Below are 20,953 nucleotides of genomic sequence, written 5' to 3'. Positions count from 1 at the left end.
CATCTGCCAAGTGAGCAAAGAGGAGCGTGGGAAGTTAGGAGCCAGTGTCAGCCTTCCATCCTCACCTCCGAATTCCCTCACTTGATTCATACAAAGCATGACAACACCACCATTGTCAGAACAGTTTCAGTCGTAATTACGAACTTATTTTTATAACTAAAGTGTGAAAACTTTAAGCTGAAGATTTCCATACCAGTGATGACATTTAAAGGCTGAGCTTCATTCAAATGATAGAGCGAGCAGTGGGCACATCCTGTGCTAATAAAAAGAACACACACGCAAGCCCACATACACCTGGGACACAGGTTAAGCAAAGCAGCAAATGAAATATTAGGGAAACAGGAAAAGAGTCAGAATCACCTCAGTTACTATTACTTCATGAGGATTTTTTCTAAGGGTTAACTTCTCAGTGACAAGATGCAGTCAAATGTGGTTTTTTCTCCCCTACCAATCCGTTGTAGCCTATGTTACAAAGTCCTAGGCATCAGTCAGAGAGCTCCAAACCCTAAGTTTTTAACCAAAGCAGCTGACAGTGTAGTGAGCAACCCTTCTCAACAACAGCCTGTCATGACATATGGCCATCTTGACTCTGTTCTTCCCCCTTTGGGGCAACGTGGCTGGAGAACATCAGCTCAGAGAGCTAGCAGGATAATCCCAACAGCAGAATGGGCCAAGGAGCCCTGCCCAACGTGCTGCTACCTCCTGCACTGCCCCTGAGCAATTTATCAAAACGCTAAAGCAGCAGCAGGGGTCAAGTGCCAGATATTTCCAGGACTGACTGACAGAACCACTGTTAGGGTGCAGCCTGGATATAAGGACTGTTGACAAACAGCAGTGCTGTAAACAAGGACGGAAACATAAATAAACGTGGTCGTGTTCACAACAAGTGGTGGCTGTGAGCGGTTGCCACAAGCTGGTAACAAACAGATGGTTGGATTCTTAGCTTACAAGGGGAGCCTGAGAACTTCACAGTCCTACGCCATCGGAGAAACGCAGTAGGCTTTCATGAATTCCCCACGTCAAGTAAATATTTAAGTTTTCTCAAGCTGAAAAATCAGTAATTTAAAGTGTTTGACACTGGCCACTTGCAGAACTCTTTTAAATTAAACTGTTTTGACACACAGATGAACAAAATCCTCTAAACCAAACAAGCTCAAAAAACGCTCTTTGCCTTTAACAGATTTCCTTTTCCTTGCTCTTCAACATGGTAAAAGCGCAATGTCTCTAGGCAGGGATCTTGATTTTCAGTCGCAAGCTCAGCTATCAAAATCCTAATGGAGGGAAACAGACTAACCTAGAAGCAGGGTTGGCTTGGTCTTTTAAAGGGCTGGACAGCTCTGAAAAGAGAAGAGGAACATATGAAGCGTATTTCATGCACCAGCCTGCCTGGATGCCTGTCTCTCCTACACATTACGCATAACCTTGAAAAGCAAAAGAGACGTGACAGCCGATCCACCGGGTTGGGATTTTCAGCCTACTGATGTAGACACAGGAACAGTGACTGGAGGGCGGACAGATGCCACATGTAGCTGTAAGAGATGGTGGTCAGCAACTCCTGGCACAATCGAACAAAAACACACACCCCAGACACTGTTCCCAGCTGGGCTTGGAGACAGAACTGAGTTTTAGAGCAACATGCTTCCAAATCAAGCATCCTGTTGATAACCTTTTACCCTGGTGACACAGAAGAGGTATAAATTGTGTTGAATAAACCACCCTGTACACTGAAGGCCACAAACCTTCTGCTAAAGAAGAGATGAAAACACAAAACTTAACCTGAAATAGAAATGACTTCTTGTTAAATCCACTCAAAGAGACAATCAACTTTTCTCATGTACTGAAGGTAGAAGATATTGCGATACTTCTCTCCTTTGCTCGTACAGGAATCAATGCATTTACTTTTGCTTTTAGCAGATTCTGCTAAAAAGCATTACAAGAGAAGGCAACAGGGCAAGTTAGGCTTATTTGTAGAAAACACAGCTTGGTATAAGCAGCCTCTAATGACAGGGTAATCTCTACCTCCATCTGCCCAGTGCTCTGGGAGACGATGTTCACTCAGGTCCCCTAAAACATCAGGGGCTCTTAGTTCTGCCACCACCCCCAACAATCTGTCCAAATTCTCCAGGTGCTTTCAAAGCACAAACAGGGGAGACAGAGCTAAATCTACCTCACATTTGCCACAAGCTGGAGAGTAGAGAGTAAGGAAAGGGCCCCAGTGCCCGAGCAGCCTAATCCTTCTGCTCATGCAAACACTGGTGGGCTAGCTACAAAAAGCTTACAGCAGAATGAACTATTCATGGATAGTAGCATAGCACATGCCTGCCAACAGCTGCCAGGTGAGCGTTGGTGAAATTGTAACAGAGCTCTGAAGGATGACTTGTCTGAGCTAGACATGGATATGAAAACAAAAGTAAGTGAACAGGCTCAATGCTCAAGAGAAGCAAGATAATTTGTGAAGTTCAACTTTACCTGTTCAAGGTTTTTTTGTTGTTGTTGTTCGTTGTTGTTGTTGTTTTTAAATCAGCATGCACAAGGAGAGCTCAAAAAACACTAGAAAAACCGATGGACTTGCACTTAGGATATTCATAGGCTCTACTTCACCGTGACTAGCAGAAGAAAATGTGGATAGATTACAAACTCCCTGCCTTTATTTACGACCACTTGCATGGCACAGACATTTCAAAAACTGCGCACAGGGACATAATTGGGATATACAGTGATACAGTCCAAGAAGAGCTATAAATACCTTTGCATGGCTCATTCAAACCCCTTTTATACACTGCCCTTATTTGGAATCAGTACTGGGACTGATGTAATTGCTGTGTACCAATCATTATTAGCCCCTTACTAAATTTACACCATGAAAATTTAAGTTACAGAGTTCATCTGCATGAAGGGGTGCATTTAGCCAGCAAGAATTCCTTACCAACCTTACCAAAAAAATAAAAGACAGAAAGAGTGAGAGAAGAAGAAAAATATTTCTTTGCCTGTTTTCAGACAAGTTCTAAGCTAAGAATTGAGGACCTCTTATATTTACATGAGTATCTGTGGTAGTAGCTTAGCATGACACTTTTTTCCCAGAACTATCTCAGAAGTTATTCTGAATCAAATGCCAATTTCAAAATGAACATCTTTACACCTTTCTTAAGGAGAAAGGCTAAATGCACAGAGGTACATGCTCCCTTTGTTATTATAAATATCAGGAGTAATGAAGACTACTTTTAGCGTTTAGGGAAAATTATGACGTGTAATAGTTTTGCTTGTATAACTTTAATGTACACTTCTAAGCTAAATTTGAGTAATTTTAATTTGGTATGTATGTATCTGCAATTCTGTGTTTTGGGGGTTGTTTCATTTTTACTACATTTTATTTTGTGACATACAGTGGGATCAGAAGGACTGAAACATCAGTACGCAGGGAAGAGATGGTAGAAATTATAAAAAATAACCTGATTTATCCTAAATGACAAGTTCCTTGAGAAACATCCTAGTCAGAATGAATGGCACTTGAAAACTTATGCAAAAGCCATGCATTTCCTTATTGTCAGTACTCACCAAATAAACAGAAAACAGAAAGGTTACACCAGGCTAGGCTGCACAGACAGAGGGAAAGGGAGTGTGGTGAGGAAAAAGAGATGGGGTAGCTTTGGATAACCAAACTCTGAATCAGCTTGTTGGCTATAATCTGATCTAAACGAAAATAAGGCAAGGTAATTTCTGAAACTCATGGAAGGTCTTGATAGTGTTTCTCAACAATCAACATTTCTTAAGGCCCTGAGACACTGATTTCTAAAAATTCATCCTTACCCTTAATTCTTTGGGAAGAAATGGACTTCTCAGTTCCTGAAAAGCCTCACTCCACAGTAGAGCATATATTCTACAAATTTCGAGATTGGCTCCAGAATCACAGAAATGTCAAAGCAAACTGGATACTGTGCTTTTGGAGTCAGGAATCAAAAAGCCATGTTAAAGTCCATCTGGAGTCCAGAAAGTAGGAAGACTACTTTCCACAGGCTATATCAAAAATAATATACCTGTGCCATGAAGGCAAAAAGAGACAAATCACCCAGACTGCTTTAGGGCAGATCCTCACCTATACTGTAGACAGCAGAAGTGCTACTGATAAACTGTACATGAGCAAGCACACCTACGCATAATCCCTCTTTGAGATCTAATATATCTTCAGTTACCACTGAGTGCTGCTCTACCACTATTTTGAAATTAAACTATTTTTTGAAATTAAACTACTAATAAAAGGAGAAAAAAAAAAAAGACCTAATATTTCAAAAAATATCAGGTATTAATAGAATTGGTAAAAAAGCAGACAACCGGAAATCATCCTAAAACATCCTGAAGTCACTATCACCAGTTCTGGGACCTAAATGAGCCTCATCCAAAGAAGAGGATGTCTACAGAGAAGAGACGGGTAGAGCATTTCCAGACCTCCCTATTCAGTCACAAGGTGGATTCTTCTAATGGATGGATGGATGAGGTTTTCTCACAGCTGAGAAAGTCTGGCCAGTAGGTAGGCTCTGCTGGAACTCCTACACTGGTACACAAGAGGACTCTTCTGCAACTTCTTAAGTACTATTTTCTAAGGGAAAAGTGAAGAAGTACTTCAGAAAACAGAGCACTGTGGCAAGAAGGTAACTTTAAATATCCTCACTGATAGCCCGGGCTGGTCGTACTGATGAATGGAAGTCTGCCACCAAGATCCACTTTGGTTTGAAGAATGTACCGGGTCTGGCTGGGATGTTAACTTCCACTGCAGCAGCCCATACGCCACAGAGAGAAAGGGCAACAGCAATTCCTCAGCAAGTAAGCTGATCAAAAGGAATGGGTCTGTTGTTCAGGTACTATCTTGCCATTCAGATAGACCTGCTAATGACTGTTGTGCACTTTGAGCCTTCTTAATGATGAGCAGAAACAAGTTAATGACAATAAAGCTTCAGAAAACCCGTACAAAGAGTGAGGATGCAGACCACAATATGCTAAAAATTATTACAGCAACCACTCCTGCCATTTGGAAAGCTGGTAAAGGATTCCCTAACCTAGCTTATATTCCTTTTCCAGTTCATCCCACCAGGAGCTAAATATATTTAAATAAAGAGGCAATTCCTCTTTACAAATTCAAGTCTTATCTGCTAATAATTCTTAGGATCCAGACAGATCAATTTCCATTTCAGAGGAACTACCTTTGACCTTCAGAAACCAACTAAGAAATTGCAAGTGCTCCAGGAATCCACCCAAAGACTAGGCTTCTGTAGTAATCAGTAAAAATAATTTCAATTTATTCAATATAATCATCACCGTAAATGTGATACAGAAGCAGATGACGAACCAGATAGAAAATGGAAATAAAAACAATGCAAAAAGAAAAAAATACTTTAAAATGACATGTAAAGATATATTTTTCTGTATATAAACTCATCCATTTAATTAAAGAAAAAACCTTATTCAAATTTACTTAGGCTCAATGATTGAGTTTCAAGGGTTTGGGAATCTACTATTTGAAGCCTGAACACAAATGTAGGTTCAAGGTCACAGGAACTTAGTTTTATTAACTTAATCATAATATAAGTGAATCTGAACATAAAGTAATTGGATGTGATTACACCATTTCAATAAGACAGAAACTAATTTATAATTAAGCTGTTTATTCCAATCTTCTGCCTATGAAATGCTCCAATTCACCTCAGTGAGCAAAAATCTCTCCCATATTTCCTGACTGATGCTAAGTCATCATAACCTGTCTGTAATACTTCACTCATTCAAGTTGAACTGCTACTTAGTCTTATCACTAATGACTACCATATGCTATTTCCTATATTTTCTTATGCTACATAACACACCTAGGCCTAACAAAGACAGCTAGGATTAAGCAAGACACTTATAACAAAACAAAAAACAGAGAAAATTACAGTTTCTCCACCCACTTTCCCCTGCAGAAAGACAGAGGTAAGCACAGGATGCTTAAAGGTGAGCAGCAGCATTGAAAGACTTCAAGTTTTTGCATGCCCCACATCCCAGTAAAACATTAGGACTCCTATTCTTGATGAAAACTCAAGTTTCACATAACTTGAATTTCCAAGTTCATTCTCCACTCCACAGGCTTTTATTAGGTGACTGTCACAATGAAATACCTATAAATCTAAAAGCTGTCTCCTCGTCCCTCCCTCCCCACAAAATTTGAACAAACAACACCCACCCTGCTGGGTGGCAAGTTACTGACTTCACCTCAAATTCTAAAATGCTACAAACTTTGAATTTCAGGAAAACAAACAAAAACTTTAAAATTGGTCATTTCAGAACTAATTTATACAGACAGATTTCTGCAGGCTGTAAGAGAAACCGTAATACACTTCTTAGCTTCAGTTAAGTAAGAAGGAAAATAAACCAACCTTCCAAACTGGGATATGTTCATGTATGCAGTATGGAATTTTAAGCATATTTCACGACTGAAGCATGTGGCTAAATCATACAGAAGGGACCACAAACAACAAAAATTGAGAGGCTAGTCCACAGGGTGGTTGATCACAGATTTATCTTCCGTATGCTACTAAACCAGAGAATTCAACGTAAAAGCAAGCAGGTTTTATTAAAGATGTATTTGGAGACCAAACAAAACTATGTTAAAATAAAACACCAGAAAAAGTAGTTTTACACATTTCCGTGATCTGTTTACAGTTACAATTAAATGTTGGGTTTGAATTTCTTCCTCCAATAGAACTGTGTGTGGGCGCAGGCCTGTGAAGTATTCTACAATACCTGTGCTTTTAAGTGAAGCGATTAGCTCAGTGGCATTACCGAAATAAAAGTGGATAAATGCAGACTACAACATTAACGGGTAAGTTAACTACAATATTAATGGGTAAGTTTCTGTTATGAAGAACATTTTGCTAGCTGTAAGTAGAGGAAGCATCAGCAAACAAAAGGAGGAGTGGAAAGTGAAGAATTCTTAAATATATATATATATATTTAATAATTATTTGTATTTCATGCAAAATAACTTGTCAGATTTGAATCAGATTAATAGTTTGCACACTGTTAGGCAGACATTTAAAAAGCATACCTGTTGAATATGTTCTCACTTGCAGCGTACTTGTCCAGTCTTCCCAAAGGCGTCAACATTTCATCTTGTGAGACAAAGTCCAGGGCTGAAGGTATAATAATCACATCAGACTCTGAGCTGTAGTCATCCACACCAACTATCAGAGACATCAGAAATACTCCTTATAATCACAGTAGTTTAACACTAAAATGATGTCTGTTGTTGGGCTGAAATACACAAGTCTAGGCAAGGCTCTGATGACAATATATTTACTAGCTGCACTAAATCATTTCCCCCGCCTTTCCCCGGCCCCCAGGAAGCCTTTCCTATACAAAAGTCATTTACTCAAAATTCATTTAATCCAGTTTTTAGGTATTGTCTCTAAATTCCCAACCATGACATTTCACTAAACACATGAGGCTCATGCTATTTTAATCTGACATTTATACTATATATATATATATGTATACAGAATCAGGTAAGTGACTTTTAGCTAATTCTAAAATCAGCTTTTTGAACATACACAGACTAAAATCATAGGTGCAATTAGTCCAGAGGTAACGCAACATCTAGCACAACAACAAAAAAAAAAAATCTTTTTTTTTTTTAAATTAAGCATGTTAAAAAGTTCAGGCGCATTGCTGTTATCTGACTACCAAATAAAAACCAGGTACAGTTCACCTACGGCACAATTACTAACCAGCTTGTCAGAAGACAACTTCACATGAACAGAAACCACAACGAACTGGAAAAGGGGTCCAGCCCTGCTCTGCGAAGCTGCTTGAAGTCTTAGGACTTGAACTACCACCTTTTTTTAGTTTCCGTATGCCCTCTAAGCTACGCGACTCCGCAGACTGATAACAAACCCAGCCTGCAAACGCAACAACTTATTTGCAAGAACGGCAAATGCAATTGCTTATGTGCAAGGGCTATCCCAGGTCACCAGCTTCACCCCTGAAAATGCGACACTGCAGTATGCTACAACTTATTCTTTGGGCTTTTATCTGAAAAGCCTTTTGAAAACTGGCAAACATAGATAGGTCAACTGATCTTGAAGTCTAATGATGATTTTTTTTGAAAAAAGTAAAATCTGTGGAGAAAAAGATTACTCACGTCTTCCCTTCCATACAGCTATAGTATATTGATTATCAGACATGGCATCATTAACCTCAATATTCGACATCCCAAATACCTAAGCAGCTACTGATTTCTGAATGTCTTCCTCATCATATTTCAAATGCTAAAAGAATTAACAACCAAAGGTCTCTACAGGAGTAATATTTTCACACCTACACTGAATTAATAGCATCCGTTTACCAGCAAATTAATTCTCCATCTTCTCGGTAGAGAAACAGTGATATCGTTTAAGTGGTCATAAATAAATCCTATGCCTGGGTGAAGGTCCAAATCCTGCAGTTGCTGGCAGCACATGCAAATCCTTGAGAGCAAGCAAAGAAGCGATGGGAAAAAGAGCAGGGCACAAGAGGAATCAGAGAGTAGCAAGGAAAAAAACATGTAGAGAGAGCCCAAAGCAGCTGGAAGAGCAATTCTGGGAGACAAACTAGTGCTCTCGGATATGCCCAAGGTAGAGGGGAACACACCGCGGGGGGAGGAGGAGGAGGAAGGCTTGAAGAAAGGTCAGTTGCATAAAGCTGTTGCAGCAGGAAGGGCAAGCACTTAGCAACCCGGGGTTTACACAACTGTTTGAACTTCTGTTTGCCCAGACCTTAGGGGACCGAGGCACAAGGGTTCGGGTTTGTGGGTTTATTTTGTTTTCTGGGTGTTGCTGGGTTTGTTTTGGTTGGTTGGTTTCTCTCCTCTCCTCCTCGAGACCCGGTTTTATTTTCTCAGGAAAAGGTGAGGGAAGGTAAAAACATACAAAGCAAGTTCGGATTAGGTAAGTTAACAAGAAGCAGGTTACAGCCTTTCACAGAATCAAATTCAACCCACGAATTCAACCGAAACCAGAGGTTTTCCTGTGTTAGTATGTACGCCAAGACACCTCTGCACACACACCTTTCTCACACCGACTTGTCTTACTGCTGTAGGAGAGGTCCTGCTTTCACAGGGCTGATATAAGACATGCTTTTGAAGCTATGAACTCATTCTGCAGCACCCATACATGAATTAAGTTAGATGCACAGTCCTCATCCCAAGAAATGAGCTGCACTATTTATTTTTAATCACTACAGTCATTACCTTCACTAGCTGGCTAATCCACTGCACTCACGTTGATTTCTAAACTCCAAAAATAATCAACTGGTGGGGACAATATCACTCAAATATTCAAGTGAAATTAATTTTGTAACAGGATCTTACATTCCTAGATTAAAGTCTGTAGATCTGCCTCTGCTACTGATAGTGAGCACCACTACTCAGCCCCAGCACCTCAGCTTTTAGCCGGAGAGCTCGTTCAAATGGCAGCATCCTGGTAAAAGCAACACCAACACCAACAGGGCAGAGAAGGGAACCCCTAGGAAATTAGGGGTTTCTATAAAAACATCCTCTCCCATTAACTCGAAGTCGCTAGTGGTGGTGGGGTGAGGAACACTCACCAGCCAACAGCATGAAAAGCAATCGCAGTGCCACTACTTTCTGTCCACACGAGCCAAGCAGTGCAAAATTAATAGATGCATTCATTTATCTAGATGCCCTGGGTTTGTACTTCGGAGTTTGCAAACTTCGCCATTCTGGAAATTCTCCATTCTTCAAAACTCTACGCTACCACCATGAAACACAAGGCAGTACAAAGTAACAAGAGAAGCACTGAATTTTGTTTTAGTATCTGGCTGTCACTGACATGTGTGACACAAGCCATGTAATTCCCCTCTCTGCCTTTGTTTTCCTGCCCCATCATTTGTTTGACTCTTTTGTGCAAGTTTTTCAGGCCTGTCTCTGTCTTGTATCTCGTCCACACCACACTAAGAATATATAAAGACACACACCTGCCTTAAGTTCTCTGTTTTATGGCAGGGATACAACAATTATTTGCCCCAGTTATTAACTAACACTACAAAGCCATCTTGCTGAGACAGATTGCGCTTAGTCAACCAGTGACAAGTTTGGCTGAGAAGTTACGTGCAACACAGCGAAGTCCATTTACAGCTCAGCCCCCTATAAAACTGTTGCCTGCAGGCCAATTTTCAAGGGAGCTCATTTTTCTACTCTAAGTCTCATCTTCTTAAGATCGTTCACAAAGGTCTTGTTCATGTCATGTCTTCACAGGCAGGCACAAAAGATCACGTTTGAAAAAATAATCACTGCTTTTTTTTTTTTATATTTAATAATACACGAATGACTTTCTACCACGGACTGTTCAGTAGCAAGGTCACGTGTATTCTTCTGCATCTGCTATGGGCTCCATGGCACGAACACGGCCTCCATTTGTGCACAGAAAGTCAGCAATGAGCAGAGAGGCATTCTGAATAGGAGCAGTTCTTTATTTCTCTGAGCTGAGCAACGAAATAGATATCATAAAAGGTGTGTGTAACGCCAAGTTCCACCACCTCACCTGCCTGATACTACTCACTGCTGATCGCAGAACGCGGGAGCTGCCTTGTCCATGAGATACTACAGCAGAAAAGCAGACAGTAGATTTCAGAGGCTGAAAATGCAAGTAAGGTGCCACAAGTTTACCCTGATTTTGTAAACACTGTAAGAGAGAAATACAAGTTTGAACAGCGAGTGATTACACTTGGCAAAATACAAGACAAGTGAGTGGAAGTATAGAAAGGATGTGCAGGTGGTAACTGGAGATTTCTGTCTGGCCACCTATTAGTAGAAATAAGAACCACACTTCCCCTTTTCTGTCTCTCACCCCAACTCTGCTGTGAAGCACAAAGCGTTATCCCCACTTCAGCTCCTGCCCCGTTTGTGTTAAATCTCACCTGTATGCACACACCCCCCTGTCTGCACTCCAGGCTCGGTGGTGGGAGAGAAAGGGGAGAGAGGCAGAAGCAAGGAAGACGAGGGGGAAGCGCAAAGCAGCTCTCATCCCAAGTTGCCGTGCTACCAGCAAGGCTTCCCACATCAGTACTTTCATAGTAAAGGCTGCGAACAGCTTGACGCACAGATCAAACCCGTTAGAATCAGACCTGACTGCAGGCTTCAGGAGGGGAGCATTTAGCAGATGAAAGAAAGATGCAGGAATCCAAATCAGCAGCTGTTTGCACACAGAACCCGTGCACAGCAAATACAAAGGAGCCACTAAGACATAACAGACTAAGGGAATATTTTCGTCTAGCAAAAGCCTTCAAAAATAAAAAAAGACAGTTATCAGGTACGCCAAAGGAGTTGCCTTTCTCGTCAAACAGAAGAGAAAATGAGGGGTGATACAAAATCCTTTAAAAGCACCAAGGACAGGTGCAGCTACAAACAGGTTTGTCTCTTCAAGGCGCACGCAGACAGCACTGCAAATCCTGATCTGCTCCAACTGAAGGAACGAAAGCTCCGTCTCTTCTTGCCCACTACTCCTTACGCAGCACAGTAGCAAAATGGACCTTCTACCGGTTAACGGCCAGACCTGCAACAAGAGCTAGTCCGCAGGAAACTGAAACAAAGAGGACATCCAAGCTACCAGCTAAAACAATCAGCAGTTTATATTTCGTCCACCAGTTTCCTGCAGGGAACACGTCACACCCATCCCCATGGTATCCGTGTCCCTTGCTGTTTGCACTGCCTGCAATTAAGGCTCCTGGAAGGAGGCTGGAGCGAAGTCAAAGACAGTGCAAGCAGGAACTTACTCTAAGGCACTTTTTTTCCTCCGCTCCGAGTGCCTTACAGTCAAAGGTATCCGCCCTCTGAACGTGTCCCGCTGCTGCTTCTGGGGTTTTTGATCGTCTGCACGACTATTTGAGTCTTGTGGCGTTGTGGAAAGAAGCCCCCTTCCACCAAGATGCTCTGCCTGGTCCTATAGGATGCCCACATTGACTGTGCCTGGAGCCACACTCACGTTCTGCCCCTAGCTGGGCAGCTGTTACACACGAAACCATCGAGCTCGAACTGTGTTTTAAGCTTGGACAGGAGAGCATTCCAAAGCAAGCAGCTGAAGCTCAAATGCTGAAGCTTAAAGGCTTGTGCTAGCTCTGCCATGACGTGACACTGCGTTATAGCACATCAGCTACAAACCCAAGTGCTCCACTCGGCTCAAGCACTGCTCCTCTGTGCAGTTATGTTGCTGGTTCGAGCACAGTATCTCAAACGTGCTTACTTGGGCCAAAAGCAGCAAAGTCCACATCCACAGTCCGTAAAATGCAACTCTGCAGCATCAACCACTTGAACTTCCTAGCTGTCCTTCTCTCTCCACTTAACTGCTCTGCAGACTTTTATTTTTTGACAGAATTCAAGACGGGCGCTGGGATAAGCCTGAGTGTTTCCTGAGCACTCACAGGAGGAAATTCTTTCTGCGACTCCTCACACTCCTCTTGTTTCTGCAGCTCCTCACACTTTTCCTGTTTGTGCCCAAAGTGTAAAGTTGGTCAAGGGGAAAAGATGAAGTAGCACTGAACGTGTTGGACTCACAGAAAAAGTAAGAACAACCATGGATGTTAAATTCAACGTTATCAGAAGCCGTTTCCTCTAATAACACACACACACAAGCAAACACACATGAAGTATCCCCACGGATACATCAAGCTATTTGTCCTGCAGGCCGGAGAGGAAGGAAAAGGTGGTCTCGCTTACATTCAAAGATTTGGGAGCTATTTAGGCACCATGGCGACAAGGAAAAAAAAAAATACCTAAGCAGGCTTGTTTATTAGAGAAAAACATTCCAACAGGCTGCATTAGGGTTCCTACAGAACGACATTTTCATTTCTTCATATTTCTAGCTATTATGAAAATTGTATCCTGGAACAGCACATTTTTTGTGCTATTTACCTTTCATTTTCCTTTGCCTTCAAGATAGTAGGAAAAACCAAACAAACCATGCTTTCAACTCTTAGTGCAGTTGTCCTGAAAGCCATGCTGATTTTTCTCCTGCTATACCTTCCGAAGCAGGCAGAGATGCCCTGCTGTCCTCCCTGGTTCCTTCAGGAGAAGCTGTTCCTGGCTCAGCCTTCTGAAAACAGAATTGTTACTCCAGCTCTCGCAGCAGAGGCTGCCGTTTCAGCCAGTTCAGCTCCTGCCCAAGCCACCTCTTGCAGCAGCTGCTCTTCGAATGAAAACTTTCTGCCCATACAGCGGGAGAGTCTCAGCAGCAAAAGCCACACAGAGGAAAGAGGCATTTCATCTTCAACACGCTGCAGTCGGCCACCTCCACAACAGGTCAGCAGAACGAACTGCACGAACGCCGAGGTTTCACGTTATCTTAAGGTTTTGGTAACTTTCATCTCTGTCCTGACTCTCTCCCCTCCTTCCCCTTTTTCTCCAAGTGGGAGAGGAAGGGAAGAGGCGGAGAATACCTGTAGCCCTAGGAGAAAATCAAAAGGAAAAAAAAAAAAAAAACAGGAGCTGGCAACCTTGACCGAGGATTTCTGCCAGAGCCAGGAACATAAAAGGTGGCTGGTGAAAAACGTATTTCCACATCAAAAGTGATGCTACTGACCTTGGGAAGCTGAAAGCCTGGAAAATTACCTCTCCTTCAATCTTCTGCTAGGGGTAATGGAGAAAACGTGCAGCTGCACGAGGAAGGTTCATTAGCCTGTATCAATTCAAGCACAACCCTTTCCTCAAATCATCAGCTCCTCTCTAGGATCCTAAGAGGTTTCTCAAGAAAGAGAGACTACCTATTACCCACCTGAGACCCCCACAACTCTAATTCCATAGGGACACAGCCAAGCACCTGAGTCTCCCAGTTTCTGTGAGGGTCAGTTAAAAGACAAAGAAATGAACCGAGGAGTCAGGAGAATTAAAGCATGACCTCCGGGGAAAAAGAGACTGAACAAGTACGCTTCATTAGCGTTGAAAACTGATTATTAGATTCCCAATTGACCAGAACCTCAGTCACGCCAGAGAATTGATCCCGAGCACTACAGCATGTCTGCCATTAATTGCTGTTAATTTTTGCAGTGCAGAGATTACGGGTGGCATGCTACTGAAACGCCAGCCCACTAACTCCAAATATCTTGGTGCTCCTTCACCAGAGCTGTCTCTGACGAGACCAAGAGGCCAGTATGGCAGCACAGCATTTGACCATCACATTGGTACCATGTACGGCTGCGAGAAAGCAAAGGTGAATTTTAACATAGCACGGTGTCTCAGTACACAATACTCAATTCACTGCAAGGGAACAAGAGCTAAAACACGGTGTCAAACTGTGATTTGACACCACAGGGAAAGGCAGACCTATTTAATTGGAAAAAAAAATATCTTTTGACTTTAAGTATTGCCGAAAAAAATAAAAAATGCTATTGAAATTAAATACTTCACACGGAAATAAGCTCCTGTTTGGGAAGATACTTCTGCACGACCCGAAGTCTAATAGAATAATTTAATTAAAAGCATTCAACCAACACAAACTCACTGCTAATGCCAGATGATTTGCTGATTACCTGGAACATGAAAACGCCAGTGATAAACCAGCTTTTGACATCTGCAGATGCACAAAGAGCATTTTCTTCAGCTCAGCTAAATAACTGGTTCATTCATTCACTGGGAGAAAAGGCTAAAAAGACCTGCCCTCCTTTTCCAATCACTGAAAAAAGAACTAGATACCAAAAGCAGAGATCTACTAGATTAAAGTTACTGGACCCTTTTTTAAAAAAAAAATCTTTAGGACTGCTCTATCCACCAGTAAAATCCAATTAGTTTTTACAGTTAATGAAGCTAGTGTTAAAATTTAACAAAAAGATACCATCTTAATGCTAAAGTCTAATAGTAAGGAAAACAAGTTTATATATACGCACACATATATATATTTAGCTATAAAGCCTTGTTTAAAAGTTATAGCCTGTCTAAATTACATTTTAAAATATCAGTCCCTTTATTTTTAAATCACGTGGACACTATCTGTACAGATAACGCTAACTATCACTGTTTGCCAACATGACAAATGGTCAAGCTTCAGCATCTGGATGTTAGGCTCCTAAATCACCCAAGCACGCATGTAAGACTTGTGATTGTCAAAAGTCCAAAAGCTGTATGTAAACGTAGCTGTCAGTTATCAGTGAGAATGAACTTTTTCCAAAAAAAAAAAAAAAAAAAAGGCAAAATAGTAAAACCAGTTATTAAAGTTATTAAATCAGAATCTCTCCCCTCCCTCGATTTAAATCACAATTAAAATCCTGAATGAAATCGAGCTATCCTGTTTCACAACCTGAATCCTGGTTACAGATAGCTCTCTTTTTCAGAGCACGCAGCCTGCACACATCGATGAGCAGACTGAAAGGAGCAAGCATCACGGTACGTTTGATTGCATCTAGCTGGACTGATCAGTTCAATCTTCAGAAGCATCCATAGGGAAGGGAGGGAGGTAGAATACATCTGGGAGGAATCATAAAGGCTTTTTTTGTTTATCAGCAAAAATAAGTAATTCTACACTCCTCGTTTACTTTTCGATCATTGGTCGTGGTTATTTTCTTTCCTGATCTCCACTTAGCTTGCTACACTTCCTATTTTGAATGCCTCAAACAGGTATTTGAACAAAAGCCAAATTTCCAGACGTCTCTGCATGTACTGTACAAGATTTCCAATGGAAAACCAAAACTGATAGTTCAAGTAGTGTAACTGCCCAGCTGAAACTGAGCTGCTATCTTATTCTGCATAGTGGCCAGATGGGATGGGGAATCTTCTTGCAGGCTTCCACTCTGAGTTTTCACCCTCTTACCATTATGGATTTCTTTTCCCTCCTTTTTTTTTTACCTTCATGGATATCACGCTAGGATTTCTGTTAGGCTCACCTCCACACAGACAAAATGCAACCAAATGTTACCAACCGGGCGGGGGCAGGACACGATGACGACTATAGTTAAGAGCAAAGCTGCTTTTCACAGTAAGAACTTACATTTAGGAAGTAAATTTCTTTTATAACCTTCTGTACATCCTGCTAGAATACATCCACTGAGGTTTTTTGTTTTAATCTTCAAACTCTCAAACAAGGAAAAGCCACTGGCTGACCACGGGAGAAACAGGATCTCTTTAATTACTATCATAGCCTTTAACATCAGGAGCTACCTGGACAGACACAAAATATCAGCTGGAATTCAAGCACTGAAATACCATTTGTCAAGCTCTGCAACTACTTCAAGGAATCATCTGGGTAATGTCCTGTCAGGTGTGAAGCACGCGTTCACCTGAAAAATAAAAATCTGAGCTTTCCCGTGGTTACCAAGCAACCGAGAGCAGAAAATACGAAGCTTTCAAAATAGAAAAGCAAACCACAGCCAAAATTAATTATTTAAAAGTCAATCCAGCTGGTTTGTCAGCCGCTCTCTAAAAGCCTTTCTTATAAGAGCTCCTGTTTAATCTCTGACCTCTTAAACAAATAAACAAACGGCAATTTCTAAATAGATGCTTTCCGCATGCACCCTGAAGATCTTCCCCAACCCCAAAAGCAGATCACTACTCTCTACTGATATCTAGGAAAAAGTTACAGTGAACTTAAATATTTATCAAGCCCTCTTTAGGAAAAGGTAAACTTTCTTTTACGAGCAACCATTGAAACAGCACTGCAAAGATAAAGATAATTTATTGTTTGCTAGTCCAGGTCAATCAGCATGCAGTGAACAGGCACAAGAACCGAGGGGTGGCACAAAAGGTAGAGTGGTACAAGTTGTTCATTAAATGCCACTTTTCTGGTAAAATACTTTGTTTTACAGGCCTTAAACACCAAGACCATAAAATAGCTGTTGCCAGCTCTGAGAAGCTGTACAGATGCCTAGTTTATTACTTGTAGCACCAACTGCTTATTGTTGTTTGCTCAGCTCCGGGACTTTCTCCTACTGTTTTACAACCCGACCAATAAAAGCTATCTATTAGTTACCTTATTGATTCCACGTCCTTATTTCCTGTAATGCTCTTACTGCATTAGAAAACGGTGACTCACCTTAGGAATTATCACCATAAAATATACACTTTTGTGATTCAGCATCAAACCTGGACCTGCAGATGAGCTACAACTGAAGGCCCAACCTCCTGAAGCACACCAAGGCGTGGGCCTAAGTGGATCCCAGCTTCAGATGCCCAGTCCAGATCTTTACACACGTATCTAGTCTTACTTTTTGTATCACTCCTCCTGGCTTTTTCCAGTGAACGTCACGGACGTTTCGCTGTCGGTGGATACCAGATCAGTCAGAAGCACAAGGACTGAAATTACACAGTTGGCTTTTCTCAACAGTCTATCAGCTGGCCTCATCTCAGCCTTCTCACACAATTCACTTCTTTCTCCTTGTGCAGCACGTTTCATAGCAGGAGCACAGCTGCCAGAATCACACACGCGTAAAAGCTGCCAGCACTCCCAATTTTCTCACAGTTGCATTCTAGCATGCAGGAATACACCTCTCAACCAGTTTCTAACTCCTCTGCTCAGAAGAGCTGTAACCATTTGAAATATTTACAGCAAGGTCCTGTAGGGTGGGGTTCAGGTCTGGTAATGCCAGGCAAAAATTGTGGCTTTTTGTGGTATTTCTGTTTTTTTTTTTTTTTTGTTTTGAAACTGTCTTTTTAATCCCTGCAACCATGAAATGTAATCCCAGATAATGCATCACTTGCAAAAACCTTCACAAATCGCTTGAGACCTGTTGTACACGGGTACAAGATCTGGTTATTTCAAACAAGTACAAAAACTGTCCCTAGGGACGTACAGTCTCCCTGCTCTGTATCATCATTTTTTGGTAGCTCACGCCCACCTCACAAGAGCAAAACCACATGAAATTAAGAGCCATAAAAGACATCGCGTGACTGACTTATGCCCAGACAGCGCACATTGATTCATACCGATTCCTCTCGCGTTTAAGTAAAACACTGAAATATCGAGCTATTGACTTTTATCTGCTTCCATCAAAACCTCAGTCATTTTTAATGAGGTTGCAAGTTTTTAGACTTCTCTGGCTCTTGCCTTCAGAATGCTCTCATCTGGACTGAGTCATATAGATCCCAGCATATATAATTTCTCCCTTTTTAAAGGCAAGATCATAACATTCAAACCACCACCAGGGAAACCATAGATTCAGAATCATCCCTCCGATGACTACAGTCATATCCTCCTCCAACTCCTGTCTTACAGTCACGAAAAATCATAACCTAAGTAGACGTTTCAGAAGGCACTGGCTTTTCAAAGCGTACCACTTCTGAGGAAGTCCTCCTGTAATCACAGAAAGTTTCCAAAGAGCTCTGCTCTCAGTCCGAGCAAAAGCAAACAAAAAAAAACGAAGCCTGGCAAAAAAGGCTCTCTCTTTGTGTGAGGCAACACGCAACAAAAAGCTTTCATACATCACATCCCAAAACTGAGAGAAGGAGATGTAAAACGTTCGGTTGGGCTCTGATAAGCTAAAATAACACCCCCAGAAATACAAATGAAGCCAAAAAAAACCAAAAGCAACAAAAAGAAGGGGGGGTTTCTCCCGCAGCCTGGCCTCCTCGTGAGCATGCTGTGCAGCAGACACGCACCTCCAGACGGTGGCAAGGGTCTGCTCACCCGCTGTGGGCTGCCAGGCAGGATCCTACGTCAGGAGCCGCCTCAGAGAGGGCTGCTGCCTCCATTTTCGCTCCCTACCTGATGCTCGTCGTGCTGCCAACGCTGCCTGGGCGCTGGCCCCGCCGAGAGACGCCGCCTCACCTGGGTAACGTTATGCACAGCAGCACCTGGCACCTCCGAGCTCATATTTGGAGCCAGAATTGGGTCCTGTGCCTCACACAGCGCCTCACACCACCCCTCACACCGCCCCTTCTCCCACAGACATGGGGCGGGGTGGGGGGATCCCAACCCACCCCCCCACCGCCTTCCTCGCCTCGGGGCTGCCCAGGCGAGGCCATGGGCGTGCGGGGCGACCCCCACCACCACCCTGACCCCCTCTCTCCTTCCTCCTCCTCCTCCTTCATCCCTCCTCCTCCTCCTCCTCAGCCCCTGCGGGCGCCCCCCGCCGCCCGTTACCCGCCGCCAACGGGCGCCCCACGCACCCCGGCGCTGCCGCGGGGGAGCCCTGCGGAGCCCCGCGCAGCCCCGGCCGTGCTTCATGGGCAGCGCCGAGCATGGCCTCTCCTCCTCCTCCTCCTCCTCTTCCTCCTCCTCTTTTCCTCCTCCTCCTCCTCCTCCTCCTCCTCCCACAATGCACCCCGGGCATCCACATTTGAAGCGACTTCCTCGCCCGGCAGCAGCCCCGCGGCTTCCCTTCCCCTCCCTTCCCCTCCCCATCCCGTCCCCTCCATCCCATCCCCGTCCCCACTCACATCCGTCGATCTCCTCCTGCAGGTCCTCCTGGAGCAGCGACAGATCTGCGGGGACACGCACACCATCAGCCCATACACACGCACACTGTGCCTCCCTCCTTCCCTTCCTTCCCTCCGTGCCGACCCCACCCCGCAGCCCCCCGCACCCGCACGGGAGAGCGGAGGAGGAGGAGGAGGAAGAGGAGGAGGAGGAGGAGGAAGGAGGAGGCGGCGGAAAGGGGGAGGGGGGCGCTCCCTACCCGCCATCTTGCTGCAGCCCCCGCGGGGCGCCGCGCTACATGGAAGGCAGCGGGGCTCGGCGGCGGCGGGAGGAGGAGGAGGAGGAAGAGGAGGAGGAGGAGGAAGGAGAAGAAGAAAAGGGGCGGCCCCGGCGCTCGGTCCGGGCCTCGGCGGCTTCTCCCCGCGTCCCCCGGAGAGCGTTGCGGGCGGGCGGGCGGAGGCAGGCGGCGGGGAGGAGGGGTCTGTGCCGGACACGCTGCCCCCGCCCGCCTCGCAGCCGGGCGGCCTCGCCGCGCTCCCCGCCCCTCGCCCTGCCTCACGCCCGGCCCTGCCCGCTCACCTGGGACGCCGCAGATCTCGCTCCCCGGTCCCTCTGAAGGGGGTTGGGGTAGCCAAATCCCGGCTTTGGGGCTTCAGGGGGTCGCCTGGAGGGAAGGGTCGGTTCCGCACCAGTCCCTGCTCCAGCCGCTGTGAGGTCACCCAGAGGGAATGTCCCCAGGAGGTGGCCGTGCTCGCAGGCACCCTCCCCGGGTGCGCTGCGCCTCGCTGAGCTGCCCCCCTCGCTTAAAATCACACCAGCTTCCCTACGCTGCTGCTGCTTCACTTTATAAAAGTTTAGTTGCACGTACACGTAAAGGTATCCCTCATTTTTCCACATTTGCTGGCTGTGCCTCGCAGTCAGCGCTGGCGTCTGTTGCTACTCCCAACCATTTGGACGCTTTTTCCACTGTACACGGGAAGCTGAAAAATGTTGGATAAAACAAACGCTCTAATTACTTAATACCCACAACACTCGATAAAGAAAAAAAAAAAAACATTATAGATACCAGTGTTACCAGGGAGTCTTATCCGTTCCCCAGTCTTATTTTTATCTCTGTAATAATCAGCGGTGTTGTTCCTGCGCGAAAGAGCAAAATAGGTTATTTTTGTCCAGTTTTTCCAAATAGGATGCGGTTTTGGTTGCTCAGTTTTTAACTTAATGTTTGACAGCACGCCTCGCCTCGTAAGCTGTTTTTTAACATCATACTGCTGCTTTCTTTTTTTTTTTTTTTTTTTTTTTTTAAGTCACATAAGGAATAAATCTCAAAGAGTTTTTCCTTTTTTTATGCCTTTGTGGCTGAAAATGTGCAATATTTTAAAGTGCAAACATCTCTTTCCATGCACTCCTCTAGTACAAGCTCTGCCCTGTTTCATACACGTTCAATCTTTAGAGAAATCACTCGGGCCTACTAGGTACTGATCATGCAACACTTGCTTTTATTCAGATATATGACCTCAAAATCTGAGTAAATCAAAGAAATCCACGATGAGCATGTTACATGAACTGTGCTATTCTCTGCCAGAATAATCAAAGAGAAG

General features: G+C 43.7%; 1 protein-coding gene across 5 annotated transcripts in view; it reads right to left on the bottom strand.

Annotated features, from left to right (window-relative positions):
* PPP4R1 (protein phosphatase 4 regulatory subunit 1) overlaps positions 1–19,674 on the bottom strand; it is a 55,044-nt gene extending 35,370 nt beyond the window's left edge. For 2 of the 5 annotated variants that reach the window (XM_032181540.1, XM_032181541.1), the window contains exons 1-2: positions 19,106–19,182; positions 7,073–7,208 (exon numbers count right to left, since the gene is read on the bottom strand). In XM_032181540.1, the coding sequence (XP_032037431.1) occupies positions 7,073–7,208; positions 19,106–19,163 (194 nt within the window). In that variant the 5' untranslated portion in view covers positions 19,164–19,182. Of the gene's footprint in view, positions 1–7,072; positions 7,209–19,105; positions 19,183–19,375; positions 19,421–19,614 lie in introns of those variants that run through there. The other 3 variants (XM_032181542.1, XM_032181544.1, XM_032181543.1) reach the window with 3 other exon arrangements.
* Positions 19,675–20,953: the final 1,279 nt, after the last annotated feature.

The sequence above is a fragment of the Aythya fuligula genome, chromosome 2 (genome assembly GCF_009819795.1).
Source record: "Aythya fuligula isolate bAytFul2 chromosome 2, bAytFul2.pri, whole genome shotgun sequence".
NCBI classification, from domain to species: domain Eukaryota; kingdom Metazoa; phylum Chordata; class Aves; order Anseriformes; family Anatidae; genus Aythya; species Aythya fuligula.
This window is presented reverse-complemented; position numbering and strand designations above follow the sequence as displayed.